This window comes from Eucyclogobius newberryi, unplaced genomic scaffold, assembly GCF_026437365.1.
Source record: "Eucyclogobius newberryi isolate DKJ021-1_F unplaced genomic scaffold, fEucNew1.0.hap1 SCAF_11, whole genome shotgun sequence".
NCBI classification, from domain to species: Eukaryota; Metazoa; Chordata; class Actinopteri; order Gobiiformes; family Gobiidae; genus Eucyclogobius; species Eucyclogobius newberryi.
The window spans coordinates 24,716,910-24,736,676 of record NW_027315735.1 but is presented as its reverse complement, the minus strand read 5'-3'; the positions used below and the strand labels follow the sequence as shown (position 1 = coordinate 24,736,676).

Here is a 19,767-nt window from a genome sequence, read left to right as displayed (position 1 = left end):
GTATAACAGATTTAGGTCGGTGTACTGTGAAATGACTCGCATCTTCACAGCCTCCCTCCTCCAGACAGCGCGTCGTCATGGAAACGTCCTTGGTGCTGAAACAGAGGCACCTGCTCCAGAGAGAAAGAGAGACCGACGCCAACTGAGCTTGCAGCTATTGCAGCTATGTTTTATACGTAACATGGCATTATCGATGAAGAGTTATAATGCATCTAAATAAATGTTTTCTCACTGACACAAACTCATCCCATTGCACGTGCTTTTATCTTATGGCGCGTGCTGGACGACTAGTGCCCGCTTGTGGCTGCTGAGTACAATTGTTCCACTTTGGTGCATTGCTGGGTCATGTGTTTAAAGGAACAGTGTGAGTGTATAATGTGTCATGGCAACAAAAGTGTGCAATATAGATAATCAAAACATACGATAAGACTATTTAGTTCATTATTAATAAAATTAATGTATTCCCACGTACTTATAGCTCAAATGTCTTTTTTATTTTCTTCCTTAGTCCCAATACAGTTAGCTAGGAGATTAACCTAAAATACTATCATTATAGGCAAAATTTACATTTTAAACTTTGCAAGCGACAATGTTACTGTATCAAATGTATAGTTACAGATTAATAGGAAAATGTATTTATTAATATGTCTTATTGTGAACCTAATGGTTAAGAGCACAGACTTTGTAGCTACTTAACTGGACTTGGTTTGATGATTATCACATTAAATAAATATAGCAATGCAACTGACAATCTGAGGCAAACATTTCTTTTATTATCATTATTAAAACACACTGACAATGGTACACAATAATACGTAAACGTAAAATGTAACAAAAAAGTGTACGCTACACCATGGAGTATCACTGTACAAAAGCATTTAATTTTTGTCCGGTTATGTATTCTAACACTGTCACTATGTAATAGCAACAAGATAATTTGTTAAATGGCACATGTCACACGTTTTAAAAGGCAATTTTTATGTATTAGATAAAACATTATTTACCTGTGTAACATGGCACTATATTAATTGTTAAGTTTGTTCAACAGACCATAGAACAGCACAAATTAAAATCAGTTATGGCTAAATTGTTACACATTTTAAGGCTCAATCACTTGGGAGGACAATTACTGGTGATAAATTAGGATTATTTGCAAACAATGTATAAAAAGACAAAAATGGTTAGACCAGTTATATTAAGATTCTCAAGCACCTCAGCATTTTCAATACGATTGCTGCAGAACTGTAACATCTATACAGGAGTTCAGATACCATTGAACGATATACAACACATTATTGTTATTGTAAGTAGGTTTTAACTGTAAGGCCTAACTTATTTACTCATTATACAACATATTTGCATAACATGCCAGGAAAATTAAACAATAAAACAAGTCCCGTGTTTTTTGTAATACTATGAACATGTAAAAAGATGTGTAGAGTACTAAAGCTAATTCACAACCTTTCCATACTTTAGAGTTACAAACTGGTGCTTTCAATATGTACTTGTGCTTTCTCATATTTTATTCAAGTTTGACCCTTTAATTTACACAATTCATTTCAAGTTTAAAGATTTAAGGTTCCGATTCATGTTTTCGAAAGGCAAAAGTCTCAATTCTACATCATATCATCTAATTTGGCTTCTTCAAAACAGCATAAGTCTTCAAAATTTGATCACCTTAAAACAATGAAGCCATGCAGTTATTTCATGCACATAGATAAACGGTAGAGTTGTTTGATTGACACTGCATGTGCTTACTCAAGAAAAACAGGATTGATGCCTCTTTGGCAGAAATAACGTTTGATGTTTCGCATGATTTCTACATATTGTGGGCAAAGTATATGTTTTTTTCCCTTAGCAAAGCCGTCCATGAGTCAGATGATCACCAGAAGGGGACTTGGCCTTATTTGACACTGCTGGTGCTGCTGATGGACCCCTGGAGAAGAGAAGCAGAGGAAAGAAATTAAGAAACATATTGTGAAAGATAGAAAAAGAAAAAGTCAAGTCATGCAGCCGATGTGTGTCACTCGGGCTGGGTCTTCAAGCAGAAAGCAGAGGGTTAGGAATTGTAAGACAGCTTCATGTATTGAGCAGTGAAGAGAATCTGTACACACACAAAAACATGCAGTGTGAGCAGGAGAGAGCGGTTGCTAGGTAACTGGGTGACTGGACCACTTTGCCTTTTCCAGCACAAAGAAATGGGTCAATGAATACTCTTGGATCAGATTTAGAAAGTGGGGTGCAAATCTGAAGGGAACTGTTGTGTAAAATTAAGTGCAATAAAACAAATACATTTCCAAAACAAGGAGGACAGAGGAAAGGGTGCATGAGCTTTGTTTGATATCGGTAGTAGTAGTAGTAGTAGTAGATTTTTAGTAAATAGTGCATGATAGAGAATGTGAAGGGGTCTAATAGTATGAAATTAAATAATATTTTGATTGTGAATGAAGTGCTTAACATTTTTGATGAAAGGTTAACCAATTTATGGATGGGAAAGGATATAATAACAACGTGCTTGGAGAATTTGATTGAACTAAGAAGAGAAGACTGAAGGGGAAAGGGGACATTATATTGGGAAAAGGACAAAACTGAAAATAAAAACAATAACATCAATTCAAAAAAAACATAGAGGGTGGGAATACCATACCTCCAGGTGTCGACTGGGTCTTCCTCACTTTGGATACTGTAATGGGAAAGAAAACAATAAATTTAATATTATGCTCAGTGGAAACGCAAGTAGAAATGAAGTTGGCAAAAACGAAACACAAACAATCAGTACAAAGTCATGTATTCATTGATTCATGGGGGTTTTGAATTTTGTGCTTTTCCTTTGTTGAATGTTTATTTGCATTTCCAAAAACAGAACTTTTACAAAAGATTGATGCATGAAAATGATTTGTAGTATTGTCGGCGTGTGAGTTCTTATGATACATTGCTGAGGAACAATACAAATACAAAGAAAGTGATGAGCAATTCATACAGTCGACACAAAGCCATTTATTAGATGACACTTTTAATACTAAAGGATCATGGTGACAAAACAAATATAGATAACCTTTATGCTGCATATAACTGTATATAAGTACAAGGAAGGAGGTTAGGTCACACATGTACCTGTAAAGTGGAGGGAGCAGAGTCACTGGTGTTGGTCCCTCCTGTTCCTCGTGGTATACTGGACACTATGTATCTGGAGCCTTTGGGCATAGGCTGTCTCACCACCAGCTTTCCTTTCCTGGTCTCTGCCAGGAACATGCTGTACCAGTAGGCATCGTTGGACACCAGAGTGGAGTCTGCGATGGTGGAGTTTCTCTCACTGATCACACTGTTCCTGGAGGGAGGAGGAACTTTACTGGACTTGGGTTTCTGACACTTGAGCACGATGGTGACCAGTATGGTGATGAGCAGGAGGAAGGAGACTGAGCCCAGACCAATGACCAGATACAGGTTCAGGTCTGAGAAGATGTCGTACTCCAGAGGCACCTCGGTCATGTCAGCGTAGGCCTTCACAGCCGTCTCCACCGTGGACAGTTTGATGGTCACTGTGGCCGACAGGGAGGGCTGCCCGTTGTCCTTGGCAACCACCACCAGCTGCTGGTAGCGAGGGTCTCTGTAGCTGAACATCCTCATGGTGCGGATCTCTCCATTGTACTGGTCCAGACTGAAGAGCGTGGCATCAGTGACCTGGAGAAACTGGTAGCTGATGCGAGAGTTGTGCACAGAGTCTATGTCCAGAGCTATCACTTTAGCCACCAGCGAGCCTTTATCAGTGGACCTGGGGATCTTCTCATCCACCACGGAGCCGTGTGCACGCCACGGGGACACAATGACCGGAGCGTTGTCGTTTTGGTCCACAACAATGATGTGCACAGTCACATTACTGCTCAGAGGAGGAGAGCCAGAGTCTCTGGCCTCGATGTGGAACAGAAACTCCTTCTCAATCTCATAGTCAAAGGTCTTGAGCGCGTACAAGTTCCCGTTCTCTGGGTTGATGGAGAACAGCATGGACATGGAGGTGTTGGCTGTCTCCTTCTCCAGGATGAAGTACACTAGATACTGGTTTTCATGGAGGTCAGGGTCAAAGGCCGTGAGTGAGCCGAGCAGGGCTCCTGGTGCGTTATTCTCCTGGACACGTATAGTGTAAAAGGACTGGGGGAACTGTGGCACATTGTCGTTCACATCCAGCAGCTCTAAAGTCATAGTCTCATTGTCAGATAATGGAGGAGAGCCTCTGTCTGTGACAGTGAAGGTGATGTCGTACTCAGGGACTTTCTCCCGGTCTAAAGCCTCAGACACCACCAGTTCATAATAGTTATCAGAGGACTGTCGCAGTTTAAAAGGTAAATTGATTGGAACAGAGAGATCCACCATCCCATTGTTTCCAGAATCCTTGTCATTAACACTGACTACAGCGATCACTGTGTCTATGGGCTCATTTTCTTTAATTGGACTTTGAAAAGATTTGATTGAAATTTCTGGGTGATTGTCATTCATGTCTGTGACCTGTATAGTCACTTTACATTGTCCAGATAAGGGGTTAGACCCTCTGTCACTGGCAATAACCTCCATTTCATAAATCTTAGAATCTTCATAATTTATCATCTCTTTGACTCTGATTTCACCATTGTCCGTGTTCAGCGTGAACGTGTTCTGTGTCCTCTCTGATGTGTACAGGCTGTAGGAGTAAACTAAATCAGAGTTGGAGCCTTCATCTAAATCTGTAGCGTTTAGTTTAATAACTAAACTGCCAATTGGAGAATTTTCCAAAACATTAACAACGTACTTGTCTCCATCAAATGAAGGGGCGTTGTCGTTCACATCGAGCACGCGGACAATAATGCTGGCTGTACCTGTGCGCGTGGGGACCCCTCCGTCCACCGCCGTGAGAATCAGATTATGAACAGCCTGCTGCTCTCTGTCCAGTGCCTTTTTCAATACCAAATCTGCAAACTTTGATCCATCTCTGCCCGTTTGTATCTCAAGTGCGAAATAGTCACTTACACTTAGGTGATAGTTTTTAACTGAATTTGTTCCCACGTCTGGGTCCACTGCGTTATTCAATGAAAACCTTTCTCCAATGGGACTTGACTCGGAAACGTCCAAATGCATCGTCCCGCGACGAAATTGAGGAGCGTTGTCATTAATATCCATAATCTCAATCTCAATGTTAAACATTCGTACTGGGTTTTCTATTGATGCGTCTAATTTAAGGAAACAAGTTGTAGTTTTTGATGGACACAAGAATTCCCTGTCAATCCTTTCCAAAATATACAGCTCTCCAGTTTCCTTGTTGATGTCGATGTATTTCTTATTTGTTCCGCTGTCAATGCGCATTTTTCTTCTATTCAAAGTCTTCACGTCTAAGCCCAAATCTGACGCTAAATTTGCGACAACAGCTCCTTCCTCCATTTCTTCTGGAACAGAGTAATGCGTAACAGCAAAGACCGCGTCCGTCATGAAACAAACGAAGATAATAAATGACAAATGACCCGCGCTTCTGGCACGTCCAGCCATAACACGCGCCATCGTGGTCGTATTTTAGTCTCTTACGGCGCAGAAAAGCGTGTTCGTTTTGCAAATAATCATCGAGGGGTGTAGCACACGTAAGTATGTGCGTAAAGCACGGGACATGACCGCCTTCAGTCCACCAATCCCACGTGAGGAGAGGATGACCTCATCGCGATATGTTTTTATGGAAAGCAGCGCCGAAATAAGTTTGGTTTCTGCAATCACAAAAACAACAGTATTATTCTGTTCTCTGACAAGCAAACCTAGTTATTATGTTTTGTGATAATATGTATAACTAGTTTTTCATCAGGAGGACAAACTTCCTCACACATAAAAACAAGTGTACAACGGATTTAACCATGAGGTAGACAACTGTTGAAGATAAGAAATAAAATGCAGCAGATACTTTGAGTCAACACGTAAAAGGTACCACAGGAGCTGTAAAGATAAATTAAACCTTTAAACCTTAAAATGACCATTTATAGCAGAAACACCCAAACATAGCTTTTGCCACTCACAAAGTATATTTGATGCTCCGTTTATCTAAGTGTTGTGAGCAGCCTCCTTTTCTCTCCCTCTGTGGGCACTGCCACTGCACAAACGTGCTTTAGACTTTTCAGGAATTGTAAACTTCCATCCAAATTTGACTTTTGATGTTATAAAAGCAATACTATTATTAGTAAATAATATTTTACTTTGTTCATGTGAATTTGGTCGGGATTAAACAAAGTGACTGATAGAAGTAATTAGTCAGAAGATAAGAAAAACTAATGGCGGAAAATTATAATAAATTGACACCAAACTCTAACCACATTGACCAATTTGTTGTCCTATATTCACTCTCACAACACAAACAACTCTTTCATACATTCATATCTTTAAATAGTAGAATGTGTCCCATTTATGTCTTCTTCCTATTTGGCAGTGGTGGAAAGAGTGTAGGTTACTGAAAATGTGTACAGGAAATGCCTATGACCGGTTAGATAACTAATTTCACTAAAACATACATAACATAATTAAAGATTTCTAGGTCTTGTCTTGTATTCCCTGTTTTGAGTTAAAGTTAATAATTTTACTTTGTGATTGGACATGGGCAGCAGAAATGATATTCATACAAGTAATTTCGTAACCAAGCAACCATGCTGCAACCAAGGGCCAAGGTTTGTTTGAGTAACAGAAGTTATATTTTGACAAATATTTTCTTCAAATAATGTTTAAACTGTCAGGAAACTACGTCCCTTGTGCATAAATTGCCTCTGTACTTTGAATAGAATTTTGCGCATTGGACAACATGAACAGAGGGATTCATTTTAGGATTCAGAGCTTCAAAAACATTTTTTTTACTGTTCTTCACAAGTTGTCACTTGAATGGTGTCAAATATAATCAATATTTCCCACAAGTGCAATCCCATCAAATTAAGTAATGATTATACCAACCTGAAATATGCACTTCAAGTAAAAAGTACAGTTACATGGCCCAAGATGTGCTAAATTACATATACAAGTACTACTACCAAAATTGTACCTAAGTCAAAGTAAAAATAATATTTGAATAAAATACTCAACATATAGCTACTATATACATTTTAAAGCTGAATTATGTTGTTGTTTAACTGAAATTGTCATATTCTCAGAGCTCCGGCCAATCGGCGCAGGTGATTCATTAGTGTTATGTGGGTTTAAATGAGAGCAGAGACTTCTATTATTTATAACTAATTACAATTACGTAGCTAGAATTATACTCACTTATATTTACAAGCACAGGTTTACAAAACTACGACTCAAAAAAGTACAATTACCCAAGAAATCTACAGTTACATCAATTTATAACTTCCCACCCTTTGGTCACAGCTCTGCTTGCATGTAAGCGAATATTAAAACAATTGTGACCATACTAATATCCCAATAAACAAATTGATGCCTCAATATATATATTCAAAGGTCAAGGAGATTGACATGCAGAAATGCAGTTATATAAGCAGTAAAACAAATGCCTCAGTGAGGGCTTGATTTTTAAGTTGGAGATGTTTCACCTCATCCATGATGTTTGGTCAGCTCCAAAACATAAAAGGCAACTTTCTCGACAATTTAATTTTCAAATCCACTAAATCTCAACACATGTCAATCCAAAGCCTAATGCATAAAGTTATTTATTTTTTCATCACAGTATCGAGACCTGACATCAGTGGCAGAGTATTTGTTTATTTAAACTTTTTAAAACTATTTCCTTGATGGTCCAACTGTAGCCTAATTTTACTGTTTACGATTAGTGAAAACTTTTACTTCATATTAATATTGATCAAGTACTAACTTTAATGTTCCATCAATGTATTAATTCATTGCAACTTTATTCCAGATGGACAATCCCAGGTACAAACATAGGCATTTACCTTTGTTTATACCAGTTATATCAGTGTTTCCATATCTTGGACTAGTATCGTATTGCACTCCATTTTATATTTGTGGCCAACAGCAAGATTTCATTTTCTGACTTATTCGGCCAACAGATCAAATTGTAAGAGCAGTATTCAACCTGGGCTTAGACAGCTGTGAACAGAGCTAACTATGGGCCTGTGGGGAGTGCGTTGCTGCCATCGTGTTTGTCTGAGGATTTGGTCAGGTGCTTATTCGATGGTGAGCTGAGACACATTGAGAGCCTACAATCTTCGCCCTTGGGGTCTGTTGGAGGCTGACAGAGCCTGTCCCCCACCACTCTCTTTTAATGCTGAATGTTACATCTTCGCACCCACACTTTGTCATCTAATGACTTATAGACTATACTCCATTGAATTTAATAAACCCTTGTGGGTTGCTGCATCAGACATTTGATTGGTTCTGCCGGAATCACCGCGATTGGATTTATTTATTTTCTTTGGACTCTTTTGTTGCAACTCATCATTGAACTCAATACCAGCTCAAAGAGAATTTTCCTCATTCAAACCAGTTATCAATACTGCCGTCTATGTATATATGGTGTTATGGTTATTTTTGTTGTTGTAAATACTTTTCTTATTTTAATTCACTATAATATTATGGTACCATCACCACTAAAATCAATTCACGATTCCTGTCTTAACTATCACACCAGCTCCAGCAGCCGAGCCATAGTCTTCTGATCATAGCCCAAACCAGAGCCAATTCTACTGCTACATATTAATAACACATTAATACTTGCTGGTAACGGAAATACACAATACGCAAGAGTCCCCGTCACACTAGTCCATCGAGGCCTCGTTAGGAGCATCCAAAAAATGCATTGTAAACCACCTGCAGCCTCTGCACGTGGGCTTTCTTGTAGTTAGTACAGAGGTGAGCCATGTACTAAGTTGTGAAATTTGATTAAACAATGTTGTATTAACTTTATCAGTACAAGAACCAAACTCATGCATAGGGGTATTTGCCTGAGCGTACAACAATATATCTATAAATATCATCATCATCTGCCATGTCTGCAGTGATGATGGGCCCAAGATATTTAATTTTAGTTAACGTCCATCAAAATATTTCACAGCAAAAATCTGAATAATTCAGATGTTTGTCCTATTTGGTCGTACAGATCATGACCATACTCTTAGTTATGTTGTATGAAACAAGTCATCTATTAACAAATTGCTATATTCTTCCTATTACATGTGTCACAATTGTGTTCTTTATCTGATATAATCACATCATTGAAACATTACTGGGTAAATAGGATCTACAGCCACCTATAAGATTAAAGGTTAAAACTGTTTCGGCAGATAGATCTGGCAGTTCTTATTAACTTATTATGACACATTTGTTTCTTAACTGTCTAAAGATCTACCATTCAATGGGAAATTTTGAATGCTGTGCTTTTGACCAGAAAATGTTTTTAGATCTTGATAATTCAGAGACGTTACTTTTAAATTACAGATATGGTCTATTTTTAACCCTTTGCTTTTTCACAAGGAGCGTGAATATTTGCAATAGCATTAACAATATTGTGAATTTACTAAGGACTTTCTCTAGGTCTGTAATAGCACACACTTTTGATAAGTTAAAGAAATATAAATCATTTGGAAAATGGTGTTGATCAAAGTGTTTATAATTTATTTTTACAATCCTACAAGGTGGTCACTTTTTTTCTTGCATCTCTGACGCAGAATATTGGGCAGTGGTCACTAACATCCAAAGGAAAAACACCACTGCTTTTGAATTTATCAAGGCCATTTGTTCGACTTACATCTAGAAGGGTTGATTGTTCTGAAGTGCAAAAATTCTATCTTGTGACAATAAGATTCAATGTTTCAAATGTAACTCTGCACAGTAGGACTTGAGGAAGGAGAGAGCCAGTCCAAATGTAAATCACCCAAGAGCAGAATTTCAGACAATTCATATAGAGATATAAAATGTAACAGTTTTTTAAGCACAGTGATTAGCAGATGGAGGTAGAAAACTCAGAAACTGGATATACATCTTTTATGTATATATTGCTGCACCTCCTCCTTTGGAATCTGTTTATTAGTAATTGTGGATTTAAAGATTCAGAAGCTAAAATTATATGAAGGTATTTTTATGCCTTTACCTGCAGTGTGGAGGGAGCAGAGTCACTGGTGTTGGTCCCTCCTGTTCCTCGTGGTATACTGGACACTATGTATCTGGAGCCTTTGGGCATAGGCTGTCTCACCACCAGCTTTCCTTTCCTGGTCTCTGCCAGGAACATGCTGTACCAGTAGGCATCGTTGGACACCAGAGTGGAGTCTGCGATGGTGGAGTTCCTCTCACTGATCACACTGTTCCTGGAGGGAGGAGGAACTTTACTGGACTTGGGTTTCTGACACTTGAGCACGATGGTGACCAGTATGGTGATGAGCAGGAGGAAGGAGACTGAGCCCAGACCAATGACCAGATACAGGTTCAGGTCTGAGAAGATGTCGTACTCCAGAGGCACCTCGGTCATGTCAGCGTAGGCCTTCACAGCCGTCTCCACCGTGGACAGTTTGATGGTCACTGTGGCCGACAGGGAAGGCTGCCCGTTGTCCTTGGCAACCACCACCAGCTGCTGGTAGCGAGGGTCTCTGTAGCTGAACATCCTCATGGTGCGGATCTCTCCGTTGTACTGGTCCAGACTGAAGAGCGTGGCATCAGTGACCTGGAGAAACTGGTAGCTGATGCGAGAGTTGTGCACAGAGTCTATGTCCAGAGCTATCACTTTAGCCACCAGCGAGCCTTTATCAGTGGACCTGGGGATCTTCTCATCCACCACGGAGCCGTGTGCACGCCACGGGGACACAATGACCGGAGCGTTGTCGTTTTGGTCCACAACAATGATGTGCACAGTCACATTACTGCTCAGAGGAGGAGAGCCAGAGTCTCTGGCCTCGATGTGGAACAGAAACTCCTTCTCAATCTCATAGTCAAAGGTCTTGAGCGCGTACAAGTTCCCGTTCTCTGGGTTGATGGAGAACAGCATGGACATGGAGGTGTTGGCTGTCTCCTTCTCCAGGATGAAGTACACTAGATACTGGTTTTCATGGAGGTCAGGGTCAAAGGCCGTGAGTGAGCCGAGCAGGGCTCCTGGTGCGTTATTCTCCTGGACACGTATAGTGTAAAAGGACTGGGGGAACTGTGGCACATTGTCGTTCACATCCAGCAGCTCTAAAGTCATAGTCTCATTGTCAGATAATGGAGGAGAGCCTCTGTCTGTGACAGTGAAGGTGATGTCGTACTCAGGGACTTTCTCCCGGTCTAAAGGCTCAGACACCACCAGTTCATAATAGTTATCGGAGGACTGTCGCAGTTTAAAAGGTAAATTGATTGGAACAGAGAGATCCACCATCCCATTGTTTCCAGAATCTTTGTCAGTAACACTGACTACAGCGATCACTGTGTCTATGGGCTCATTTTCTTTAATTGGACTTTGAAAAGATTTGATTGAAATTTCTGGGTGATTGTCATTCATGTCTGTGACCTGTATAGTCACTTTACATTGTCCAGATAAGGGGTTAGACCCTCTGTCACTGGCAATAACCTCCATTTCATAAATCTTAGAATCTTCATAATTTATCATCTCTTTGACTCTGATTTCACCATTGTCCGTGTTCAGCGTGAACGTGTTCTGTGTCCTCTCTGATGTGTACAGGCTGTAGGAGTAAACTAAATCAGAGTTGGAGCCTTCATCTAAATCTGTAGCGTTTAGTTTAATAACTAAACTGCCAATTGGAGAATTTTCCAAAACATTAACAACGTACTTGTCTCCATCAAATGAAGGGGCGTTGTCGTTCACATCGAGCACGCGGACAATAATGCTGGCTGTACCTGTGCGCGTGGGGACCCCTCCGTCCACCGCCGTGAGAATCAGATTATGAACAGCCTGCTGCTCTCTGTCCAGTGCCTTTTTCAATACCAAATCTGCAAACTTTGACCCATCTCTGCCCGTTTGTATTTCAATTTGAAAATATTCACTCGAGCTCAGATGATAATCTTTAACTGAATTTGTTCCCACGTCTGGGTCTACTGCGTTATTTAATGAAAACCTTTCCCCAACGGGACTTGACTCCGAAATGTCCAAATGCATCGTCCCGCGGCGGAAATGTGGAGCGTTGTCGTTAATGTCCGTCACCTCAACTTCAATATTAAACATACGTATTGGATTTTCTATCGTAGCGTCTAATTTCAGAAAGCAGTACGTTGTGGTTTTCAAGGGACACAACAACTCCCTGTCGATCCTCTCTAAAATAAACAGATCTCCCGTGTCTTTGTTGATATCAAGATACTTTTTGTTGCCCACGACGTCAATGCGCATTTGTCTTCTTTTGAGAGTCTTTACGTCCAAACCCAAGTCCGTGGCTAAATTGGCAACCACAGCCCCTTCCTCCATTTCTTCTGGGACTGAATAATGTGTGATGGTGGTCACCATTTCCACTGAAATTAGAAAAATTGCTAACCATGAAACGCACCATTTACAAAAACAACGCAAATCTTGATGAGCCATGTTTAGTTTGTATTATCCGTTTGTTGGACGTTCCTGTGGTGAATCTGAATAACGCTTCAGACAAAGCTGTTTCGAGCTATGAAACCGCTCTAAGACCAGTTCCGAGTAACGAACCGCCCTCCAATGAGAGCGCGATTTAGAAATGACATCATCTTAGTGTATTTTTGTGGACCGCAGCGACAGGGCTGTATGTTTGGGAAATACGGATACCCTCATGTCACATACAGGTCCTTTTATCCGAGGATAGGCCTACATGGTAGACAACATTGCATTCATCTATTTATTTTAGTTAACATTTTAGTTGCTTGTCTTCATTATGTTTACATGTTAATCAGACTGGTATGCACTAAAAAATCTGAACTGAAGTGTAACGTTAGGGCAAAAACATGTTAAATAAATGGTTAATCAATAGCTTCAGAATTTAAATTTTATGGGCAATCAAACAAGGTCAGCATATGTGTTCTGACTCTATTTGCAGTCGCTTTTCTGTTACATTGAATAAATTATACGTGTATAAGGCCATACAAAATATAGAAATTGATTCAAATGGTCAGCACTGTAAAAATAAACAAATTGCCAGAACACAAACACACACACACACCAAACACACACACCAAACACACACCACACACACCAAACACACACAAACACACACACACACACACACACACACACCAAACACAAACCACACACACCAACACACACCACACACACCAAACACACACAAACACACACACACACACACACCAAATACACACCACACACACACACACACACACACACAAACACACACACACACACAAACAAACACACCAAACACACACACACCAAACACACACACAAATACACCAACACACACACACACACACACCAAACACACACCACACACACACTAACACACCAAACACACACACACACACACACACACATCAAACACACACACACACACACACACACCAAACACACACACACAGTAATTCTCCATGCCCTCTTAAAAAAACAATAATACAAAAGGAGGTTGAATAATTACAAATATTTAAGTTTGAAAATGTACTTATATGTAACTTGTAATAAGTCCTTGAGTGGAGTATGTAGGCCTACCTGTAAAGTGGAGGGAGCAGAGTCACTGGTGTTGGTCCCTCCTGTGCCCCGTGGTATACTGGACACTATGTATCTGGAGCCTTTGGGCATAGGCTGTCTCACCACCAGCTTTCCTTTCCTGGTCTCTGCCAGGAACATGCTGTACCAGTAGGCATCGTTGGACACCAGAGTGGAGTCTGCGATGGTGGAGTTTCTCTCACTGATCACACTGTTCCTGGAGGGAGGAGGAACTTTACTGGACTTGGGTTTCTGACACTTCAGCACGATGGTGACCAGTATGGTGATGAGCAGGAGGAAGGAGACTGAGCCCAGACCAATGACCAGATACAGGTTCAGGTCTGAGAAGATGTCGTACTCCAGAGGCACCTCGGTCATGTCAGCGTAGGCCTTCACAGCCGTCTCCACCGTGGACAGTTTGATGGTCACTGTGGCCGACAGGGAGGGCTGCCCGTTGTCCTTGGCAACCACCACCAGCTGCTGGTAGCGAGGGTCTCTGTAGCTGAACATCCTCATGGTGCGGATCTCTCCATTGTACTGGTCCAGACTGAAGAGCGTGGCATCAGTGACCTGGAGAAACTGGTAGCTGATGCGAGAGTTGTGCACAGAGTCTATGTCCAGAGCTATCACTTTAGCCACCAGCGAGCCTTTATCAGTGGACCTGGGGATCTTCTCATCCACCACGGAGCCGTGTGCACGCCACGGGGACACAATGACCGGAGCGTTGTCGTTTTGGTCCACAATAATGATGTGTACAGTCACATTACTGCTCAGAGGAGGAGAGCCAGAGTCTCTGGCCTCGATGTGGAACAGAAACTCCTTCTCAATCTCATAGTCAAAGGTCTTGAGCGCGTACAAGTTCCCGTTCTCTGGGTTGATGGAAAACAGCATGGACATGGAGGTGTTGGCTGTCTCCTTCTCCAGGATGAAGTACACTAGATACTGGTTTTCATGGAGGTCAGGGTCAAAGGCCGTGAGTGAGCCGAGCAGGGCTCCTGGTGCGTTATTCTCCTGGACACGTATAGTGTAAAAGGACTGGGGGAACTGTGGCACATTGTCGTTCACATCCAGCAGCTCTAAAGTCATAGTCTCATTGTCAGATAATGGAGGAGAGCCTCTGTCTGTGACAGTGAAGGTGATGTCGTACTCAGGGACTTTCTCCCGGTCTAAAGCCTCAGACACCACCAGTTCATAATAGTTGTCAGAGGACTGTCGCAGTTTAAAAGGCATATGACGAGGAATATGGAGATCTACTTCTCCATTGTCTCCTGAGTCTTTGTCACTGACACTGACCACAGCTATCACTGTGTCCACCTCTATGTCCTCACTGACAGGGCTCTGGAAAGATTTAATAGATATTTCTGGGTGGTTGTCATTCATGTCCTCAACAATAATCTTTACTGTACATTGTCCTGATAAACTATTTACTCCTTTATCAGTGGCAATAATCTCCATGTCATAGATTTTATAATCTTCGTAATTTAACACTCCTTTTACAGTAATTTCGCCAGTTTTAGCATTCAGATTAAACGTTTCCTGAGCTTTTTCTGATGTATAAAGACTGTATGAATATGTTACATCTGAATTTGATCCCTCGTCCAAATCACTTGCATTAAGGTTAATAACAAGGCTGCCTACGGGTGAATTTTCCTGGATCCTAACAGTATATACTGCTTTTTCAAAAACTGGAGCGTTGTCATTTGTGTCTAACACCTGAACTATAACGCTTGCTGTTCCGGACCCAGGAGGCGTCCCTCCGTCCACAGCGGTCAAAATTAAATTGTAAACGGCCTGGCGCTCGCGGTCTAAAGCTTTTTCTAGAATTAAATCCGCGAGTTTAGAGCCATCTCTGCTTGTTTGGACCTCTAAAGTAAAGTGTTCACTTTCACCCAGATAGTACGTTGTCACTGTATTAATGCCAACGTCTGGATCCACTGCATTGCTCAGAGAGAATCGCTCCCCTATAGGCGTGGACTCGGATACGTCCAAATGTATTACATCGCGTCGAAACTGCGGGGCATTGTCATTAATGTCCAAAATCTCAATCTCAATGTTAAATATTCTTACTGGATTTTCAAGTATTACTTCCAGTTTTAAGAAACAAGATGACAACATTTTTGGGCAAAGGGTTTCTCTGTCAATTCTCTCTGCAACGAATAGCTCGCCCGTGTCTTTGTTTACTTCCAGATATTTTTTGTTGGCGATCAGGTCAATGCGCATTTTTCTTTTAGTCAGCGTTTTCACGTCCAGGCGCAAATCCGTGGCGAGGTTAGACACGACCGATCCCACTTTCATCTCCTCCGGAATAGTGTAATGTGTCACTGAAGCAGCGGCGAGACGAATAGAAGAAAGAAATACCACGACCATCACGTACCTTTGCCATGACTGCATTGTTACTCTTTGCGTCATTATGGATTTGAAACAAGACGTTTGTATCTTCATTCAAAATTGTAATCCAAATGGTGTAAAGCTGTAGTTTTATGCTTCACTGGCGCGATTTCTGGCGTAATAACTATAAGAGACCATGTGCTGTTCATGAAAAATCTGCGTTTCATCTGCGTTCCAGGTCGAAAGCACTGACATTAGTCAGTTTCTGCCATTTTGATTTTACGTCACGAATGTTTGAATTGTTCTATTTTTCTGGTGAACAGCGACACTTGTGAGGAAAGTCAACGTCTTGGTTATTGATCAAATGCAGTAAATATAACACTGTTTACTTACTGCAAGGTGTACTTAAAAGTGAGTTTCAATATTATTATTGTTCTAATGATGACAATGATAGATATATAATTATATATAATATATTATATAATAATAATAATTATATGTATTAATAATTATTATTATTATGATTAAGGGTAGATTCACTGCCAAACAAGTAAAGCGCATTTTGAAGTAAGCGTGTGTGACGATATAAGCTTGCTGCTATATTTAAAATAGGAGCCTATATCATGAATGTTGAATAGATTTTAATTAATTCATTTAATCTATTAATTTGTGTATTTCATTAAATTTGAATAATAAAAAAACTGTATATGGATTCATAATGCATACGAATGTATGGATTATTCAAGGAAATGTATTATTTTCCAATTGCAAGACAACCATCTTTTATGTGAAAATCCTACCTGTAAAGTGGAGGGAGCAGAGTCACTGGTGTTGGTCCCTCCTGTTCCCCGTGGTATACTGGACACTATGTATCTGGAGCCTTTGGGCATAGGTTGTCTCACCACCAGCTTTCCTTTCCTGGTCTCTGCCAGGAACATGCTGTACCAGTAGGCATCGTTGGACACCAGAGTGGAGTCTGCGATGGTGGAGTTCCTCTCACTGATCACACTGTTCCTGGAGGGAGGAGGAACTTTACTGGACTTGGGTTTCTGACACTTGAGCACGATGGTGACCAGTATGGTGATGAGCAGGAGGAAGGAGACTGAGCCCAGACCAATGACCAGATACAGGTTCAGGTCTGAGAAGATGTCGTACTCCAGAGGCACCTCGGTCATGTCAGCGTAGGCCTTCACAGCCGTCTCCACCGTGGACAGTTTGATGGTCACTGTGGCCGACAGGGAGGGCTGCCCGTTGTCCTTGGCAACCACCACCAGCTGCTGGTAGCGAGGGTCTCTGTAGCTGAACATCCTCATGGTGCGGATCTCTCCATTGTACTGGTCCAGACTGAAGAGCGTGGCATCAGTGACCTGGAGAAACTGGTAGCTGATGCGAGAGTTGTGCACAGAGTCTATGTCCAGAGCTATCACTTTAGCCACCAGCGAGCCTTTATCAGTGGACCTGGGGATCTTCTCATCCACCACGGAGCCGTGTGCACGCCACGGGGACACAATGACCGGAGCGTTGTCGTTTTGGTCCACAACAATGATGTGCACAGTCACATTACTGCTCAGAGGAGGAGAGCCAGAGTCTCTGGCCTCGATGTGGAACAGAAACTCCTTCTCAATCTCATAGTCAAAGGTCTTGAGCGCGTACAAGTTCCCGTTCTCTGGGTTGATGGAGAACAGCATGGACATGGAGGTGTTGGCTGTCTCCTTCTCCAGGATGAAGTACACTAGATACTGGTTTTCATGGAGGTCAGGGTCAAAGGCCGTGAGTGAGCCGAGCAGGGCTCCTGGTGCGTTATTCTCCAGGACACGTATAGTGTAAAAGGACTGGGGGAACTGTGGCACATTGTCGTTCACATCCAGCAGCTCTAAAGTCATAGTCTCATTGTCAGATAATGGAGGAGAGCCTCTGTCTGTGACAGTGAAGGTGATGTCGTACTCAGGGACTTTCTCCCGGTCTAAAGCCTCAGACACCACCAGTTCATAATAGTTGTCAGAGGACTGTCGCAGTTTAAAAGGCATATGACGAGGAATATGGAGATCTACTTCTCCATTGTCTCCTGAGTCTTTGTCACTGACACTGACTACAGCTATCACTGTGTCCACCTCTATGTCCTCACTGACAGGGCTCTGGAAAGATTTAATGGATATTTCTGGGTGGTTGTCATTCATGTCCTCAACAATAATTTTGACTGTACATTGTCCTGATAAACTATTCACTCCTTTATCAGTGGCAATAATCTCCATGTCATAGATTTTATAATCTTCATAATTTAACACTCCTTTTACAATAATCTCACCCGTTTTAGGATTAAGATTAAATGTTTCTTGGGCCTTTTCTGATGTATAAAGACTGTATGAATATGTTAAATCTGAATTTGATCCTGTGTCCAAATCTTTTGCATTTAAATGAACAACAATTTTCCCAAAATGGGAATTTTCCATTATATTAATGTTGTAATTGTCTTTTTCAAATATAGGAGCATTATCATTAGTGTCCAATACATGTACAATAATGCTCGCGGTGCCAGACCGCGATGGTGTCCCGCCGTCTACAGCAGTCAGAATTAAATTGTGGACAGACTGCTGCTCTCTGTCTAAAGTCTTTGTTAAAATTAATTCTGCAAACTTTGACCCCTCTCGGCCTGTTTGTACTTCAATATTAAAATGGTCACTTTCACTGAGTCTGTATGTTTTGAGTGTATTACTGCCAACATCGGGATCTACTGCGTTACTCAGAGAAAATCTCTCTCCTTTCGGCGTCGCCTCTGATATGTCCAAATGAACAGCGTCTCGGCGAAAATGAGGGGCGTTGTCGTTTATGTCTATAATTTCAACCTCTATGTTAAATATTCGCAATGGATTTTCCAGCGTCACCTCTAGTTTTAAGTAACAGGACCCTAAAGACTTTGATGGACATATGTTTTCCCTGTCTATTCTCTCCACAATGTACAGCTCCCCCGTCTCTTTGTTCACGTCCAGATACTTCTTGTTCGCTATAATGTCAAGACGCATCTTTCGCTCGTTCAGTGTTTTTAAATCCAGACGCAAGTCATTAGCCAGGTTAGCAACAACAGAGCCTTCTTTCATTTCTTCTGGTATGGAGTAATGAGTCACAGATGTGGAAGCACGATCCAGGAAAGAAAACATTGTAAAGACTATCACGTACCTTGCCCAGAACATGGTTTCAAAGTGGTGGATTATAGAGCGCTAATGACATCAGAATAATCTTACTTCATCTCCTTTTATTCACACATCTTCCTTGACGTTTGAATGCAAATAGTCCAAAATTGAGGAGTGCAAAAATCCACGAACTTAAAACACTAGATTGGTATGAGTGTTTTCCAGCACCAAGGAGCTGTCCTCACGCCACGGTCCGCCCCGTGTTGTGACGTTTGAATTCACGGCCGCTGGTGTTTCGCTAATAAATAGCGCCACCTGCGATCAATTCTTCTCAATATCATAGAGAAGTGTGCAAACTATTAGGACCGGATAGTTCCGTTTGCAGAAAAGTGCGGATGTTCGCTTTTCGTTCCATTCATTATCTGTGGGAAGTCGCCACGTCTTGTTCAAATAAATCTAAATAAAAAGATCTCACGGCAGAGAGAGAGTTACAGATGGATAATACCTGGCACACTTTTACGTATGATGTGAATATGTCACTTGAGGAAACCTATGTGTTTATAAAAGTAAGTGATTTTGTCTCAAAACTAAAGGCTAATATTCAGTCAAATCAATATGAAACAGACAAACTTGATAAAAGTACATAAAACGCAGAAGTTGAGTGTTTCTTGTAAACAGGTTAGTTCAGTTTGTGGTGTTATTTTAACATGATGTATTGCATTTATTGTATGACAGCATTAGCTTAGAAAAAAC

General features: G+C 41.1%; 3 protein-coding genes across 5 annotated transcripts; all 3 read right to left on the bottom strand.

Annotated features, from left to right (window-relative positions):
* Window positions 1-815: 815 nt before the first annotated feature.
* LOC140354587 (protocadherin alpha-C2-like) lies at window positions 816-12,566 on the bottom strand. 3 transcript variants are annotated; one of them, XM_072439647.1, is made up of 3 exons: window positions 3,481-5,559; window positions 2,648-2,683; window positions 816-1,936 (listed from the first exon to the last, which is right to left on the bottom strand). In XM_072439647.1, the coding sequence occupies exons 1-2, from the start codon at window positions 5,521-5,523 to the stop codon at window positions 2,672-2,674; spliced, it is 2,055 nt and encodes a 684-aa protein (XP_072295748.1). In that variant the 5' UTR covers window positions 5,524-5,559; the 3' UTR covers window positions 816-1,936; window positions 2,648-2,671. The 3 variants fall into 3 exon arrangements, with proteins under 3 accessions (XP_072295748.1, XP_072295747.1, XP_072295746.1); XM_072439646.1 differs by lacking the exon at window positions 3,481-5,559 and adding an exon at window positions 10,052-12,566 and having other exon boundaries at window positions 823-1,936; XM_072439645.1 differs by having other exon boundaries at window positions 823-1,936; window positions 3,115-5,558.
* Window positions 12,567-12,928: 362 nt separating this feature from the next.
* Window positions 12,929-15,924, bottom strand: LOC140345766 (protocadherin alpha-C2-like). Its single transcript, XM_072432279.1, has 2 exons — window positions 13,562-15,924; window positions 12,929-12,946 (listed from the first exon to the last, which is right to left on the bottom strand). Exons 1-2 carry the CDS (start codon window positions 15,851-15,853, stop codon window positions 12,929-12,931), a joined length of 2,310 nt encoding a protein of 769 aa, XP_072288380.1. The 5' UTR covers window positions 15,854-15,924.
* Window positions 15,925-16,043: 119 nt separating this feature from the next.
* LOC140345750 (protocadherin alpha-C2-like) lies at window positions 16,044-19,246 on the bottom strand. Its single transcript, XM_072432278.1, has 2 exons — window positions 16,687-19,246; window positions 16,044-16,070 (listed from the first exon to the last, which is right to left on the bottom strand). Exons 1-2 carry the CDS (start codon window positions 19,072-19,074, stop codon window positions 16,044-16,046), a joined length of 2,415 nt encoding a protein of 804 aa, XP_072288379.1. The 5' UTR covers window positions 19,075-19,246.
* Window positions 19,247-19,767: the final 521 nt, after the last annotated feature.

Bases quoted from the DNA above. Each gene is read 5' to 3' on its own strand.
- LOC140354587 (XM_072439646.1), bottom strand. From the start codon at position 12,460: ATGGCTCATCAAGATTTGCGTTGTTTTTGTAAATGGTGCGTTTCATGG.
- LOC140345766 (XM_072432279.1), bottom strand. From the start codon at position 15,853: ATGAAAGTGGGATCGGTCGTGTCTAACCTCGCCACGGATTTGCGCCTG.
- LOC140345750 (XM_072432278.1), bottom strand. From the start codon at position 19,074: ATGTTCTGGGCAAGGTACGTGATAGTCTTTACAATGTTTTCTTTCCTG. The intron at 16,071-16,686 runs GTAGGATTTTCA...GGTCTCTTATAG, and splicing joins CTGCTCCCTCCACTTTACAG to TTATTACGCCAGAAATCGCG.